This window comes from Misgurnus anguillicaudatus, chromosome 20, assembly GCF_027580225.2.
Source record: "Misgurnus anguillicaudatus chromosome 20, ASM2758022v2, whole genome shotgun sequence".
Taxonomy (NCBI): Eukaryota; Metazoa; Chordata; class Actinopteri; order Cypriniformes; family Cobitidae; genus Misgurnus; species Misgurnus anguillicaudatus.
In genome coordinates, this window is record NC_073356.2 from 28,463,709 (window position 1) to 28,479,795 (window position 16,087).

The 16,087-nt window shown below is 37.8% G+C and overlaps 1 protein-coding gene and 1 non-coding gene across 6 annotated transcripts; one reads left to right on the forward strand and one right to left on the reverse strand.

The window, feature by feature from the left end:
• The first annotated feature begins 759 nt into the window (after window positions 1–759).
• On the forward strand, window positions 760–15,195 carry LOC129455642 (uncharacterized). Of its 5 annotated transcripts, XR_012359764.1 has the most exons (7): window positions 760–886; window positions 6,791–6,943; window positions 7,026–7,680; window positions 7,985–8,044; window positions 8,549–8,716; window positions 11,688–11,805; window positions 15,084–15,195. XR_012359764.1 is itself a non-coding variant. In XM_055220410.2 (6 exons), exons 2-6 carry the CDS (start codon window positions 6,794–6,796, stop codon window positions 11,714–11,716), a joined length of 1,062 nt encoding a protein of 353 aa, XP_055076385.2. In that variant the 5' UTR covers window positions 760–886; window positions 6,791–6,793; the 3' UTR covers window positions 11,717–12,746. The 5 variants fall into 5 exon arrangements, 2 of the variants coding, with proteins under 2 accessions (XP_055076385.2, XP_055076384.2); XR_012359763.1 differs by lacking the exon at window positions 11,688–11,805 and having other exon boundaries at window positions 8,549–9,902; XR_008648437.2 differs by lacking the exon at window positions 15,084–15,195 and having other exon boundaries at window positions 8,549–9,902; window positions 11,688–12,737.
• trnap-ugg (transfer RNA proline (anticodon UGG)) lies at window positions 13,331–13,402 on the reverse strand. The gene has a single exon. It is a non-coding gene; the product is annotated as a tRNA-Pro (tRNA).
• Window positions 15,196–16,087: the final 892 nt, after the last annotated feature.

A 16,087-nucleotide genomic window follows, 5' to 3' on the forward strand; every position in this document is an offset into this window, starting at 1 on the left:
ATACTATGACAGTAGGTACTGAATTACTACTCATTGACCGTTAAAACAGTAAAGTATGAATATGGATGTATTAAGTATAAATGAATTCGGACGTACTATATCACATGACATACGTCGTCATAACAAGTTACTTATTAATTGGATTGACAGTTGACTGGTAGGTCATCTGGGTACTTTTTGCCTACTGTTTTTGGAATACATTCGGCTATTCAGGGTAACGAGAAAGCAGATAAATTAGCAAAAATGCAACTAAAAAGAAAAATGTTGAAATATAAAGTAAGTCATCCAAATCAGAGGGAAATAGCATAGTTTGGAGTGAAATAATGGAGAAATGGCAACAGCATTGGTGAAATTAAACAAAAGCAAGACACTTTTACTCAGTGCAAAATAGAGTGGGTGGTACAAAAGATAAGGGAAGAAATAAGAAAAAATGTGATATAGCAACCTAAATGCTACCTTTTTATATTATGGGAAAGCATCTAACAAGTTTGTGCACTTACTGTCAGGAAAGGAGATGGTGGAGCTTTTCCTCCTCATACAATGTGGGAAATTTAATCACGAAAGGCATAAAATGATGATTCAGGTACAGAGTATGACAAATAGAGGAAAAAGTATTTTAGATTGTGCAGAGAAGGTATAAGGCTATTTATTCGCCTAAAAAGAAACTGGACTGGATATGAAATTATGGTGTAAGGCAAAGTTAGACCAGTAGATGGCAGTAATGCAACAAATTAAATGCCTGCTGCCGTGAAACCCCAGAGGAGAAGAAGAGGAGGAGGCGGGACTTACGTTGTGGTGACAAAAGTTTACAGTTGCTTGTTATAACTGGAGACTGCAGTTACTCACCTTCTACTGCGTGTTTGTGCACCTCTCAACCTCGATTAAGGTCAGAGCAAGCGTCCTCTTATTTCTCTTATTTCTTATGACAGCTTCTGCTAATATGACAGTTAACAGCAAACCAAAATGTCAAGAGCGCTCACGCTTCAATGTTTGATTGACAGGACAGCTGCCTCAGTGGTTGCCTAGCAATATAAAACGCACCGCATTGGTATTTTCTGAAGTCTATCAAATAAAGGCACTGCTGTTCTCCTCGCGTTTTCAATCGTTTAAAACGCGTTTTGTGTTAGGGCGGGAGTGGAGGGAGTTAGCCCTGGAGTTTCACGACGGTGAAGCAGCCGAATCCGTACCCTACTTGTTTCTGCTGACAGCGCAAGCGCAGGGTCCTAAGAACAGCTGGGTGTTTTATTATCACGGTATAGCATAGCCTATGTACAGAGTTTGTACAAACTTATACAGCTCACAACAATTAAAACAAAAATAAATATTAAGAAAATAACTCTGGGTGTACGCAAAGCGAGAAGTAGTAGGTATGATGACAAAATTTTCAAAAACCCCAAAACTCTAAATTTATCACATGACTAGACAGAGCAGACATTCCCATTGGCAAAGAAACAGGTATTGTAAAAATCTGTTGAGTATTGAGAAAGTTATGATATTTTTAATATTAGAAATCAGGGGAAAAAGTTATATATGGATGTCTATGGAATGTGTGTGACCGAAATGCTGCTTTTTCACAAGTTTTTGCTTGTAACTTTCTCATTTTATCAGCTATTTGCATGAAATTTTAACAGAAGGTAGAATTTTGTTAGTACTTTCAAAATAAATTATAAACATTTACTGTTTTAGTTGGAATGGGCATCAAACTTTAGTTGGAATGTGCATCAGACCCATGGTAACCATGGTTTTTAGAACGATTCCTGCAGTGGACGTTCTGGCAGAGCGTTCACTGTAGTCTATTAATAGATACGTGACTACCAAATTTCCGCGGTTTATTTAAATACCTTCTCCACCATAGACTCAGACTACAATGTTTCAGGACCAAGATAAAAGATATTTATTTGGGTCCATCTACCTTTCATTAGAGACCAGAGCTTAGTGGAAGCACACCGCCCGGTTGAAACTGACACAAATGTTTAAACAGTTGCTGTGAATTAAAAACACCTCCGAGTTGAAAGTTAAAAATATCAAACGCTTCCGGTGGTCGGACTTGACCTATTTATTGTCGTATTTAGTAAAAACATACTACAACCTTGCGGCGAAAAGTGGATATTGCATGACACACATTTAAAAGTACTGCGTGGGCTGAAACAGATTCTTCGACCTAGAAATTCGACGCGCGTGCCCGCGATGTCAGCATTGCTAGAAGTAGGATATAATGGGAAACAGACATTCCGAGGGGAACAGATTCATTCCCTTCTGGAATTTCTGTCTCTTGAGTCGACAAAGCGTTTCTGCTGACAATGCATGCGCAGAGAACTAAGAACAGCTGGGTGTTTTATTATTATTATGATATAGCATATGTAGAGTTTGTACAAACTTATACAGCTCACAACAATTAAAACAATTAAAGAATAATAAGAAAAAACATGTGGGTGTTCGGCAAAGTGAAAAGTAGGATATGATTGTGTAATGGGGAACAGACATTCCGAGGGGAACAGATTCATTCCCTTCTGGAATGAGGCTGCGTCCGAAACCGCATAATGTACAGTATGTAGTGAATGAGATGAAGTACCTACTTACCGTTAAAACAGTAAGTACTGTATAGTATTAATCCTGGTAGTATGAATGAGATTCGGACGTACTCATAGACCGTAAAAAAATATGGACGTAGTGTCCGTGACGTCACCCATTGGTTTGTGAAGATCGCTTTTGAAGCTTAAAGTAGGCGTTGCCTGCTGTCGCCATCCTGGCCGCGCATCCCCGCGAATTACTCGCGGAAAACCGAAAATGGGTGAAGAGGCGGGACATGTGTGAAGCTGAGGTGAAACCACGCCCGCCTAGCGCGAGTCTAGTGACAGCAGTGGCTGTTCAACCGACACTCAAGCGGCCACGCCCTTAATTATGCAGAAGTTTAAGGCTTAATATAATCTAAACGGATGAGTTACAAAAAAATTCACACCCCTCACAGTTGTCATGAAGGGCAAAATTGGCTATATAGGCCAAAAACACTTTTTGTACCAGGGTGTAAACATATTATTTTCTACTCTAAAGTTGGCCATTTTTAACATTGGAGTCTATGGGAATTGACTCCCTTTTGGAGCCAGCCTCAAGCGGCCAGTCGATGAATTGCAGTTTAAGTCACTTCCGTGTTGGCTTCATTAGAAAGATCGGAAGGTTGCCCCTCGGACGTACTACATCCGCCATGTTGCTACATCACGTGACATACGTCGTCATCACGTCATGTCATTCCAGCTCGAATTCAGCCATAACCCTACAGTCACATTAGCTACAAGAGTGAACGACACCGAGCGACACGCACTCGCTTGATGGGCGTTCCTTGGCTAGTTTCTCAAAGCGGTATCAAAAGTCACTTTAGAGGTATTGTTAAGTTACAAGAACGGTGTTTTTGGCTTTAAAAGTATTTATTTCTCGATAAAAGTAACAAAATATATGAGAAAAAATGCCAAACTTATCAGATATATACATAAATACGCAGTTTCCGCCATCTTGAATTATTTTCTCAGACTCGACCACAGACCTACGTCACGCTGCTCCTTCAGTCTGATTGGCAGTCGCTTTGTCGCATCGCTCAGCATTTGCATAAAATAGCCTGCTTGTCTATTTTGGCCCCGCCTTGCTCGCGCAGTGGCGAGCTCGTCGCTTGTCGCTGGCAAACGGCCACTTCCATTGAAAATGAATGGTAGCCTGTCGCTCTGTCTCTGTCGCTTGTAGCTAATGTGACTGGGGGGTAAGGTGTGTTCGACTTCATGCGGCACTGCGCAGACCGATCGGCGGCTGACTTAAGCAGTGCATTCTGGTTAGTACTTTTGTCCGACTTCAGCTCGCCCTGCAGGCACATGACTGTGTCATATGGTTTTTAAGTACCGCGAGAGCGATTCGAGATCAGCCGCCTGAGTTAGCCAGCGCAGTTCGCGAAGAGGAGCTGCACGGGCTGTAATGACGACACAGCTGTTTCACCATTGGTCGGATTCACCACATGACAACAATCACGTGTGTTTCGTGCTGATTTTCACGCCCACAGTTCCACAAATGCTCACAAATCCATATTTTTAAAACAGTTAAAGCTCTTTTCATGTAGTCGCGATGTTATATTGTGTCATCTTCATCAAAATAAAATGGAAATAGAAATGAAAAAACGTAGACCCCACTTCATTGGTATTTAAATAGTTTATGCTTATTTTTAACTTTATTCTTGTAAAAACAGATGATGTAAGCCTCTTCAGTTCCACTCATGCTCATACACGTCATTTAAAACAGTGTAATTCACTTTTTATGTAGTTTACATCTTACAAATCATGTTTATTACGATAAAGCAAGCAAACGGCACGTGATCAGCCATGCCTGACGTAAATGGCGCAAACTACGGGAACCACAGCGCATCCGACTTCACGTCTCCGTTTCAGCTCCTCCTCGCCTGCACGCGGCTAATCTCGCCGATCGGTTACATCCAGCCGCAGCCGATGTCGAACACACCTATAGATATATACTAGGGCTGCGTCAGAAAACGCAAGGCAGTGACTCGTTGCCTCGCTGCCTCATGAGGCAAGGACTTCGGAGGCATGAAGGCAGCTCAGAGAAAGACTTTCGGACACACTTGAAAGGCAGCGTGTTTGAAATATAAACAGAGAGCGCCTTTGTGATAACTAATCACATATTTGAAAACTACAATACTAATTTCTCTCTAGAAATGCAATAAAAAGGTGTAACAAGTGAAAATCTACCTTTATTTACACTAAATTTGTGCTCCAGTCACTTGGCCGCCATTTTATTTTTTCGAACTCGACCTGGCTCGACCAATCACATTCTTATTGTATGCCCACGCATAGGTATCGCAGGAGACAGGAAGTAAACCTAACATTGAATTCGACATGCCTTGATGCCTTCCTGCCTTGGAAAGCTGCCTCAGAAGGATGCAGCCTAGATGTCGCCTTGGGGTTCTAAGCATGTGTCAAAACCGCCGCCATCTTAGAACAGGGGTCTTGTCATTGGAAGTAGCTAGGTAATACTACTATCTCCGCCTGTACTCTGAATTTATGGATGATGCCGGACTTTTGTGCTGCGTATGGATGTTAGGGCTACTAGCACTATGCATTATAGTTAGAAAAAGTAGATTTTCAAAATATCAAAACTTTAGTTTTTTTCTGGACTCAATGCTAAATAAATGTCCGACTGTTGAAACGAACCAAAAGAAAACCAAGAAAATCGCATTCATGACGATTTATGGTGATTTTATCTCCGTTACACCATTGCCTACAATGACGCTGATGCGGGATTCCCCTGTTTCAAGATAGGGGCTCTAGTTGACGCATTCAAAGGTGACATCTAGTGTACATATCTATGGAATTCAGCATACGCGTCATCTTCATCGTTGGATAAATCCTCTCCCGGGGCATCATGGGATAGTGAATTGTCCATCGTATGCACACTGCAAAATCTAACCGGAAGTAGTAGGTCATCCGGGTACTTTTCTCATACTGTTTTTGGAATAATAATTCGGTCATACTACTCGCCTTCGTGAGTTGTGGTTTTGAAGTCGTGATTCACGGGGTCAAAAACCTGCCTGGACCTAAACTCTACAGTGGTCCGGCCCTCCAGGGTAAGATTTGGGGAACCCTGTGGTAGAGAGTTTGTCAGGGCTCAACATAAAGGACTGCCCGGTGGCCCGGGGCAAGCGTGAGAGATGTTCGGGCCAGTAAAAATTATTGTCACTTGCCCGATCGGGCCAGTGCTTCATCCTCAGTCACTTAAATATATTTTCATCAATGTATATTATTTAACATCTTGGAAGGAGACATTTACTTGGGTAAAACACGACGGAAGAAACAATGCAATATTTAGCACAATTTGCTGTCAGTTTACAGGTAAAGCAGAAAAGTTGGTAGCCTTTTTTGTTGTCTGTTGTATATACAATTATATTTGCCTTTTGAATTATTATTTTTAAATATGTGACACTGACATTTATTTATTGGGGCCAGTATAAAAAATATTTGCGTTGAGCCCTGTTTGTACAAACTTGTACCGCGCACAACAATTCAAACTAGGTGTACGGAAATAGAGAAGTAGGGTGCATCAATGGCTGGAATGGATCCTTCTAAAGATGCGGACTTTGAAGGCAAGACTCGTTAAAAGTCGACGAAGCAAGGTGAATTTTTTTTTTCAAATTCATAAATGACAATAAAACACAACTTTGCATACATTACATAAAATGTGCGAACTGAAATGAGACTGTAGCATACGGGGGAGTTGTGTCACTTTCTGTTCCCGCCCACAGTGCTTCTCCGCGGGACACAACAGCTGAGACCTTTCAGACTTTTAAAAATGAATACGGAATTTTTTATTTTATTTTAGAAAATATGACACATTGATGCAGATTTAACTACCCAACAGTACATAAAATTTACCAGCCTTAGAAATATACAAAATTAAAACGCACAATATTGCAGCCATAATATTAATTCACATCACTAAAAAATAATTTATAAGAAGTTATAGTAGTAAAACCGTGACAATGACCTTTTTTTTGCAAAATATACCCTACAGTTCTGAATGTTTAGAAATGGGATGATCCTGTGGTATATGTTTGCGTAAAGAGGAACAGACATTCCGAGGGGAACCAAAAAAAAACAGACCCGGCCAACTGGGAATTCTTCCGGGGCTCCAGATTAGCCAATCTGTGCCTGTTTGTTGTGATCGGCCCCTAAAGAAAGAACTTGTGTGTAGTGTTTTTTTCTCTTGAGTGTTTTTTATTGAGTCTTGTCTCTTTTTTTAGGATATGGATATGACATGCTGTAAATCAGTAGGAACTGATCTGTCCATGCTGGATATTGATGATTTCATCACAGAAATCTCTCTGCTGAAGAAAGAGGTGGCGTTACTGGAGACAAAGCTGAGCTCAAGAGGAGATGGAGGAGTAAAGAGAGAGGTTTGTACATCCTTAAGCATCCTTTACCTAAATCCCACTGTCTGTTTGTTTATAATCTTACACTGAATGTGTGTGTTGTCAGGATGTGGTTTGTTGCGAATCTTCAGTGTATGTGACTGATGGGAGTCTGGATTCAGTGTGGATCAGCAGCAGAGATCAGACACCACAGCCACCACTGCTGGACAAACACACACCGGACTCAGAGCTCAGTCTCACTTTACTCTGTTATACTGAGTCAAAGCCCACAGAAACTCAGGGCACTACGGTGTGTAGTGACAGTAATCAGGGCTTACAGGATGATCAAACCTCCACAGAGTCTCTGGATTCTGTGTGTAATGCTGGAGAACAGCAGCAGATCCTGCAGACCACACTGAAGATGTGTTCAGTCAAACTCATCGACTGCAGGAATCTCATGCTGAAAACTGAACCCATAGCTGGAGAACATCACACTGAGGAAGATGAGGAACTCATAGCTGAAGAACATCACACTGAGGAAGATGAGGAACCCATAGCTGAAGAACATCACACTGAGGAAGATGAGGAACCCATAGCTGAAGAACATCACACTGAGGAAGATGAGGAACCCATAGCTGAAGAACATCACACTGAGGAAGATGAGGAACCCATAGCTGAAGAACATCACACTGAGGAAGATGAGGAACCCATAGCTGAAGAACATCACACTGAGGAAGATGAGGATTACGATGATGATGGTGATGATGATTTTATTCCTTCAGGTATGTTTCCTCCTTCATTGTTTTGTCTCAAAATGCACACCAGTATTATTTTTGTAAAATATGTTTGTAAAAAACTACTTGAATGTCCTAAAATATCTAAGCCCTAGTCCTGAATTAATCTAAACCCTGTTTGGAAAATTGCTAGTTAGTGTATTTTACTTATTTAACTCATTTTCTGTTAGCCTTATATATTACATACTCTATTAACATTTTAAAATACAGTCTATACATGTTTTAAGATCAATTTACATCATTATCACATTATTAAATAATTCAATCTGATGATGAAAAACTGAACCCACAGCTGAAGAACATGACACTGAGGAAGATGAGGATTATGATGGTGATGATTTTATTCCTTCAGGTATGTTTTCATCTTTGTTTTCTATTAGGGGTCATGGGTTTAAATATTGTAATGTTTTTCATTTAATTAATTGCATTTTCATGTCTTTCATAAGTAGTTTCTTAAAGGGCCCATGCCACAAGATTTTTTTAAGATGTAAAATAAATATTTTTTTGTCCCCAGAATACGTATGTGAAGTTTTAGCTCAAAATACCATATAGTATTTATTATAAAATTGACACTTTGTAGGTGTGAGCAAAAATGTAGCGTTTTGGGTGTTTCCTTTAAAATGCAAATGAGATGATGAAATGCAAACACTGATTGCAATGATGGTGGTAGAAGCACTGGGATCCCAATTATAGCACTTAAACATGGAAAAAGTCAGGTTTTCATGCCATGGCCCCTTTAATAAGTTAGTTTGTCCAATTTTTAGCACTGTGTTTTCTTAATTCACACAGCTACATCAGAATTTATTTGATCTTTTTAAGAGTATAAAGTAAAAAAATATAATCACGTGTCTTTCAGATAAGAAGACTGATTCATGTTCGGATGAAGAAATAATGTCCTCAACATCATCAAAAGAGCGACTGCCAGCACAAACGCTTTCCTCCGTTACAGATGAAAAGACATTCAGACATTTAGAGAGATGTGATAGAAAACACACAGAGCAGAAATTGTTCACCTGCACAAAATGTAAGATCAGCTTTACTACTGTACAAGAGCAGAGACATCATAATGGAAAAGTGCACCTAGTAAACAAGCAGATTCGCTGTGAGAAGTGTGGGGAGAAGTTTAAATTCACATCTCAGCTGAAACGGCACATGATGACACACGGTGATAATAAGTCTTTCTACTGCACTGAATGTGGAAATTACTTCACCACCAAAGTAAGTCTCGTTGCTCATAAAAGAATTCACACCGGAGAAAAACCATACAAGTGTCCTCACTGTGAGAAGAGATTTAGTAAAGCGTCCTATGTTAAGAGACACGTGCTTTCTCACACCAATGAGAGACCGTATCCGTGCAGTGAATGTGGAAAAGCCTTTAAGGATTTAGGTTATCTGAGGTCACATCAAAATCAACACAAGAAGAAGAAACCCTATCAGTGTTCACACTGTAAGAAAGGTTTCGGTGACAAAGCTCAGCTGGTGTTACACGAGAGGATTCACACTGGAGAGAAACCTTACATCTGCTTTGACTGCGGAAAGAGCTTCTCTGATCCATCTCATTTCAGAGATCATCAGAGAATACACACTGGAGAAAAACCTCATCCCTGTAATGTTTGTGAGAAGAGATTCATTCGTCATGATCTTTTAGTGAGACACCAGAGAACTCATACAGGTGAAAAACCTTACAAATGCTCTTTTTGTGATAAGAGGTTTGCTCAGTCATTTTATTGTAAAATCCACGAGAGACGTCATACTGGAGAAAAACCTTTCAAATGCTCTTTTTGTGATAAGAGGTTCACTGAATCATATACCTTAAAAAACCACGAGAAGCTTCATACTGAAGAAAAATCTTTCAAATGTTCTCAGTGTGATAAGACGTTTCCTCAATCATACTTAAAAATCCACGAGAGACTTCATACTGGAGAAAAACCTTTTAAATGTTCTCATTGTGAAAAGACGTTTGCTCTGCCATCTTACTTAAGAGTCCATCAGAGAGTTCATACTAGAGAAAAACCTTACCACTGCTCCATCTGTGGAGAGAAATTCACCAGCTCTGTAAAGTTTCAGACTCACAAGAAGAAACATACTGAAGAACAAACTACATTGAAATCATCATAGCGTCTTAATCTGTAATCTGGGCAATACACGTGAATTTGTTGAGAGAATCGGTGAATGCAGAAATGTCTTTGGAAACCATGTCAACTAAGCAGGTATGTAACCCGTGAGGCTGTAAATAGCGCATCTGTGTGCTTCGACTCGACAACGAAACTTACAAAATGTGGTTGTCAATGCTAGGAGGCCGCTCAGGTTGCAGCGGCAGTCGAATTCGTCCGCTTAAAAGCTGTTTTAACACTTAAATCATTTTAGAGACCATTTTAATGCTGAAAAACCACTGTGTTGCTTTAATTATATGAAGAATACATCTTCCTACACTTAGCCACCAGTTTCATTCAGAGGCAACCAAAACTCCCTCTCTTCTGCTGTTGCATCCTCTCTTTCCTTCTCTCCACCCTTCTCATCATTAAATGTTTAACACTGCTATAGACGCTTTGTTTAACACCATCATCCTGTCTCCTCTCTCCATCAGAGCAGCTTGTGTAAGTCACTTAAGCCTCTGGTTATTCAATAGTGTTTGCAAACATGAGACAAAACTCAGGGTTGTAGAGAGAAAATGACACAAACCTAAAAATCCTGTTGACCGAAGTATCAGTCATTACTCTCCTCAGTGTTTACAGTTATATATATATTTATTACACCACTGATAGGTCAGTATTAACACACAGTACATTTGTGTTTTGTTTATTTAATTTACCATTAATTCAATTCAATACATTTACTTATTTTTACTTATTATATTTAAAATTTCCACCATTTATTATGACTCAACTTGTATACTTAAATTTTCTTATTACTTTGTATAAATTCAATATTTGGCTTGATGGCTACATTCAAAATAAATTCATATATAAATAAATAAATGCATAAATAATGAGTTTATTCATGCATTTATTTATTTATGAATTTATTTGGAATATTATTAATTTTTATAATAAACACTCTCCCTCTCTCTCTATACACACACACACACACACACACTTCTTATTTTTATTGTTCTTTACTTATATATTTCATTTATCTGGTTATTCTACATTATTTTTCTTAATATTGTTTAAATCTTATGTTGGCACTGTATTGCTTTTAATGTTGATATGAGTCTTCAGTGGTCTCCATCTCAAGGTTCATAATAACGTCACGAGACAATATTTTGAAACCACTGTCTTGCATGCAATAATATCAATTGAATCTGTTTCTAGTCAGACTGAGCTTTGAGGCACAACTGAGATTTTAATAAATTATTTTTCATTTTATTTGACATCACTTCATCTCCTGCTGCTGTCTTTCCCTTCATCTCTCTACCTGCCTTGTGAGTGGAACTGTATATATTATCTATATAAAATGTCCCTTTCCAATGTGGCATTTGCAGTGGGAATTTGTTTAAGTTTCATAGTGTATTTTTGCTACTTATTATTGACATAGGTCATTGACACTGAGCTATACTTCTAACACACACCTATATAAGTGCACTGCTTTTTGTATACACTCAATTCAAGTCTTGGGTACTGAATTTCACATCTAAAGTACATGTTTAAAATAATATTTAACTTTTATGTCCAAGTAAAAGTGTTGTATCTAATGCTTATAACCAAAAGCCACATTAGTATTGAGGGTCAAAGAAGGAAGATTTTGGTACATTGGTACAACATAATTAAGATTATGTACTTGGAAAAAAATGAAAAAAATTGTTATGTCCACTTTTATGCATTTTAAACATTGGAGTAGACACTGGTGTGTACTACACAGGTGGTGTTGAGCTACAAGGTGTTGTGTCAGAAATGTGTCTTTATATTAGCATTTATTTAGTTTATAAGAAAACAAAATGGCTTTACAAAAACATTAGCCAAAAATAATAACATTCACTTTTCATTCTTCTCTAGGTCTGTGTATTCAACACCTGGCTCACTAAGACTATGAAGAGATATAAAAATTTACCTGAGATTTACGCTTTAAAAAGTGTCATATTTCCTGCTGTTAAACCAGTCAACAGTTTATACAGTATGTATAGCCGATAGCCTTGATGTGCATTATAAACTGAAACATCATGTTCATCATCACCTTTTACTTGGGCAGTCCTAAACCCTAAACAAATGAAAACTGAATATCCTACCTGCTGAATTACTTAGACTATATGCAAGGCTTTAACTCTTTAAATTTTGACAAAATGTACCAAAATGATAGACTGAAATAAACAAATAATAATGATACAAACCCATTAAATTAATACAACATGCACAATAAAAGCCTAGTTTGAGAAAAAAAATATTAATAATTAAAATAATCTTAATGGGAAATTTAGTGCAGTTTTGTTTCTAGATTAGAGCATTTTTGAGCATCCATTATTTGGACAAACAGGACTGCTCAGACCAATCCACATATGACATCAAAGTATTGCGAGGGCGATTCGGGGACAGACAGCTTCATATGTGTTTTATTCGCTTTCGCAGTACTTTGATGTCCTACAACCTGTGCAGCACCGTTTAAGGTCGTTCAGCTGATTCACCTCAGTGTTAATTTCCTAATCATAAATCGAAACCATATCGCTTGAGAAAAGGCGACATCTCAAATTTGTATAAGTTCAGTTTCCTTAAAACTGTTGATGTCCCATAAATATCACACTTGTATTGCGTGTTACATGCAGTGGCGCCCCCAGAAAATTTTAATAGGGGTGGCTAGAGGAGGCCATACCAAATCATGGGGTTGCACAAAAAAATAGTGTTCTGTCATACTTTTGGTTCTGGTTAATGTAACGTTAAGCTTTTAAATGCTCCTTAAATAGTGTAGTCCTGTGCAAATTGACATGGAAGGTTTGTGTGTGTAAGCAGTTGAAATAAACTGTAATATGTCAACTGGAAACAATATTATGTAATATTTGTTCTAAATGAATGTAGTTTGTATATTGTAAAATTAAGTTTAACATAATTATGTTAACTTATCACAAGTCAAAACTTGAAAGACCCTAAATATTACTGCAAAACTGTTTATGACATTTTAAGAAGACTGAAACTCATAGTTTTTACAGTTCTTTTTTCTCAGCCTTAAATACAATGTGACCCTACCTCTGTGAAAACCTCTAGCTAAAGTAATTTTTTGTGATTTATTGTTTCTACGTAAAAGCATACATGAAGAACATTCTGTTCAAATATAACCTTAACATAAACTAAGTAATCAATGAGTTAAATCAATCAAACGTTGATGCTCCTAATCTCATAATTAGATTATGGGGTGGTTTTCTGGACAGGGATTATCTTTAGCCAGGACTAGGCCTTAGTTTAATTATGAAATGTAACTAGTTTGAACAAACATGATGCCCTACTAAAAACATTACTTGTGTGCATTTTGAGGCAAAACAAAGGGCACTGATGTATTTTAAGATATGTTAGTGTAAGTTGTTTTCAGTTTAGACAGCTCTTACATTTATTTTTGTCTAGGACTAGTGTAACTGCCCCTATACGACTTTACCCTGGATTTCACAAACAAGATAGTATGTTAAAATGCTAGTTTAAAAAAAATGATAAAAGTTGGGCTCGTCCGGGATTTGAACCCGGGACCTCTCGCACCCAAAGCGAGAATCATACCCCTAGACCAACGAGCCGATACTGTACACACCTAACAGCTGACATTTAGACCACAATGTGCCTATTGTCACTTATTGTTTCTGAGTGTGTTATTATTAGTACGTCACCTAGTGACGTAACAAAATTTCATATTATTAGTTTTAAACTTCGCAATGAATAAAGAGTTGTGAACAACGTTGCACATTCACGTTGAAACGGGCAAAGAACATTCTGTCGAAATACAACCTTGATGTTTTTAATATTGGCTGAGATATGACGGTTGAGTCTGAGATATTGTTTTGGTTCCTGTACACGTGGACAAATATTTATACAGTTTACATTGCACCTTGCTATATTCCAGTCACAGCCTGGCAAGAATTATGGGCTAAATTGCTGAAAAAAAAACGTGTTATTTAATATGACTTACTATTGCTGTTCATATAATTTACGTTCTTCTGTGATCGATTGATTCACTTTAATGTTTTACGACATAAAAAAAACCTCAACATTTACAGGTTAATTACACCAGATGGCGCTATTGGACACTAAACAGCACCAAAGCTGCAAACTAGCGGTCCAAGTATCCCACAATCAACCACTTGTCGAATCCACTACTTTCATGCAACGTGGCATCTCATACTGTACGATTTGAAATTCACGAGGCTCGTTGGTCTGGGGGTGTGGTTCTCGCTTAGGGTGCGAGAGGTCCCGGGTTCAAATCCCGGACGAGCCCAACTTTACCTGTCGCACAGGTAACCACGCAGCCAAAACCCACCAACTGTACAAATCAGTGCATAAGTATATTTTGTGAACAAAGTAACCTACAATGACATCTTTGAAATTAGGGTAGATAGCCAAGTTCACAATACAAGTCAATAAGTTTATATATTACAGCCTGTACTGTAAAAAGATTTCTGTAGAAATTACAGTATTACTGGGTATTACTGGCAGCTGGTTTTCAGTCTTCTAGTAAGGTACTGGCAACCAGCTGCATAATTACAGCTAATTATTTACAGTGAGGTGATGAAGGTTTTCTGTAAAAAAAAAAAGGTCTGTAGAGATGGCAGTGTTGTTGCAGCTGGGTTGCCGGTATCTTGCCGTGGATTTGGATTTGTGTTATTTGCTGGCAACATTTTGTTCGGTGTTAAATGAACGTTAAACGTTTGCAGGTCTTTGTCTTTACAGAGTAAAACTAAAATAACAGCATCAAGCAAAGCATTCTGGGAAACAAAATCTGAAGTAAAAAAACAGAAAAAGGTTGATGATGATTTCTGGTTCCCAGAATGCTTTGCATGAGGCTGTTAATGTATAGTTTTATTCTGTAAAGATAAAGACTTGTTAATATTTAAAATGTATTTAACCCTTTTACTGTCACCGTTCCTCCTGAGGAACACCTGACTTTACTTCAATATTTTGGATGTAAATGTTTATCGAATCGTGACAAACTGTATATTGTTTGAAAGCTCCAAGAGTGTAGATTTAACTCAATAGGGTGGGGTGACGCAATAACACTGTCATTTCTACTGAATTTTTTTTACAGTGTAGTTGAGTTTTGATGTCCATAAATACAAAAATGAAGCGAATCACCTGTTTTCAGTTCGAGAGTGCAAAATATTCAAGGAAGGAAATAACATAATACATATCAATCGTCATCAAGTATTTTGTAGAAACATCATATAAAGAAAAAACCGTCCTGACTGATCTCATTACTTTATACAGAGCATGGGGGAGGTCTTTTGTCGGGTCCTACATGATGAGCAAAATCTTGACACATTGGACATCACATGAAAAAAATGCCTCCTCATCAAAACCTCATGGACACAGGGTCATCCAGGATGCTTCATCATCATGTCCCGAAATGTTTCCTGCATGTTTCTTGGTGTGTGTTCAATTTTGACTCTTTGCAATGAGAGGTGAAACTAAATTGATTTCACTTTGACCATCAGTAAAGTTCAGCCTGAAGATTTAGGTGATTATTATATGGGTCAACGTATAGCACTGCAGCTGGGGAGAAACCACAGTGTGTTCAGTGCTATGCAAATAATTATAGATCTGTGAACTCTTTGCTTTAAAACATAAAATCATTCATTTAAAAATGCGCAATAGTTGTAATTTGTTTAGGAAAGTTTCACTTTTCAGTTTTTCTTTAAACAGGTGTTTTGAGTCTGGCTGTTGAAACTGTGAGCTTACAAACACATTTAATAATTTCCAAAAGTTTAATTGAACACAGAGACTTTGATAAACACATATATTCCAACTGTAAGTCTTAAAACAGCTAAATATTAGTTTAGTTTCAACTAATATTGTATATGCATTTATTGACACAAACAAACAGTAGGTTAATTTTAAGTAGGCCTATGTCCTTTCTTGTTGTTAAAGCAAGTATAAAATATATTAGTAGCATACATATTAACATTTAATTTACATTTTAAATTTAGCCTTACAGTTCACAAACACAGAAAAACTGTAATATTCATATGTGCAGAAACACAGATGCATTTTTCACACAAACACTTCATAGACTATACTGACGCAGATTTGTCCCAATGCAGATCTTTAAAATCATTATTCAGCTAGTTATGAACTGTTGCTGTGTCTTAAAAAACAATCACCTGGCCATTGATGATAAAGTTTTGTTCTGAACCATACATTTTTACTACTTCATATCCACATATTTCAAAAAGCTTTATTTCATTTTTTATAAATTTTTTCTTCAAATGTAT

Coding starts and splice junctions, on each gene's coding strand:
- LOC129455642 (XM_055220409.2), top strand. CDS start 6,794: ATGGATATGACATGCTGTAAATCAGTAGGAACTGATCTGTCCATGCTG. Junction 6,944..7,025: donor ATGGAGGAGTAAAGAGAGAG/GTTTGTACATCC, acceptor GTGTGTTGTCAG/GATGTGGTTTGTTGCGAATC. Junction 8,045..8,548: donor TGATGATTTTATTCCTTCAG/GTATGTTTTCAT, acceptor CGTGTCTTTCAG/ATAAGAAGACTGATTCATGT.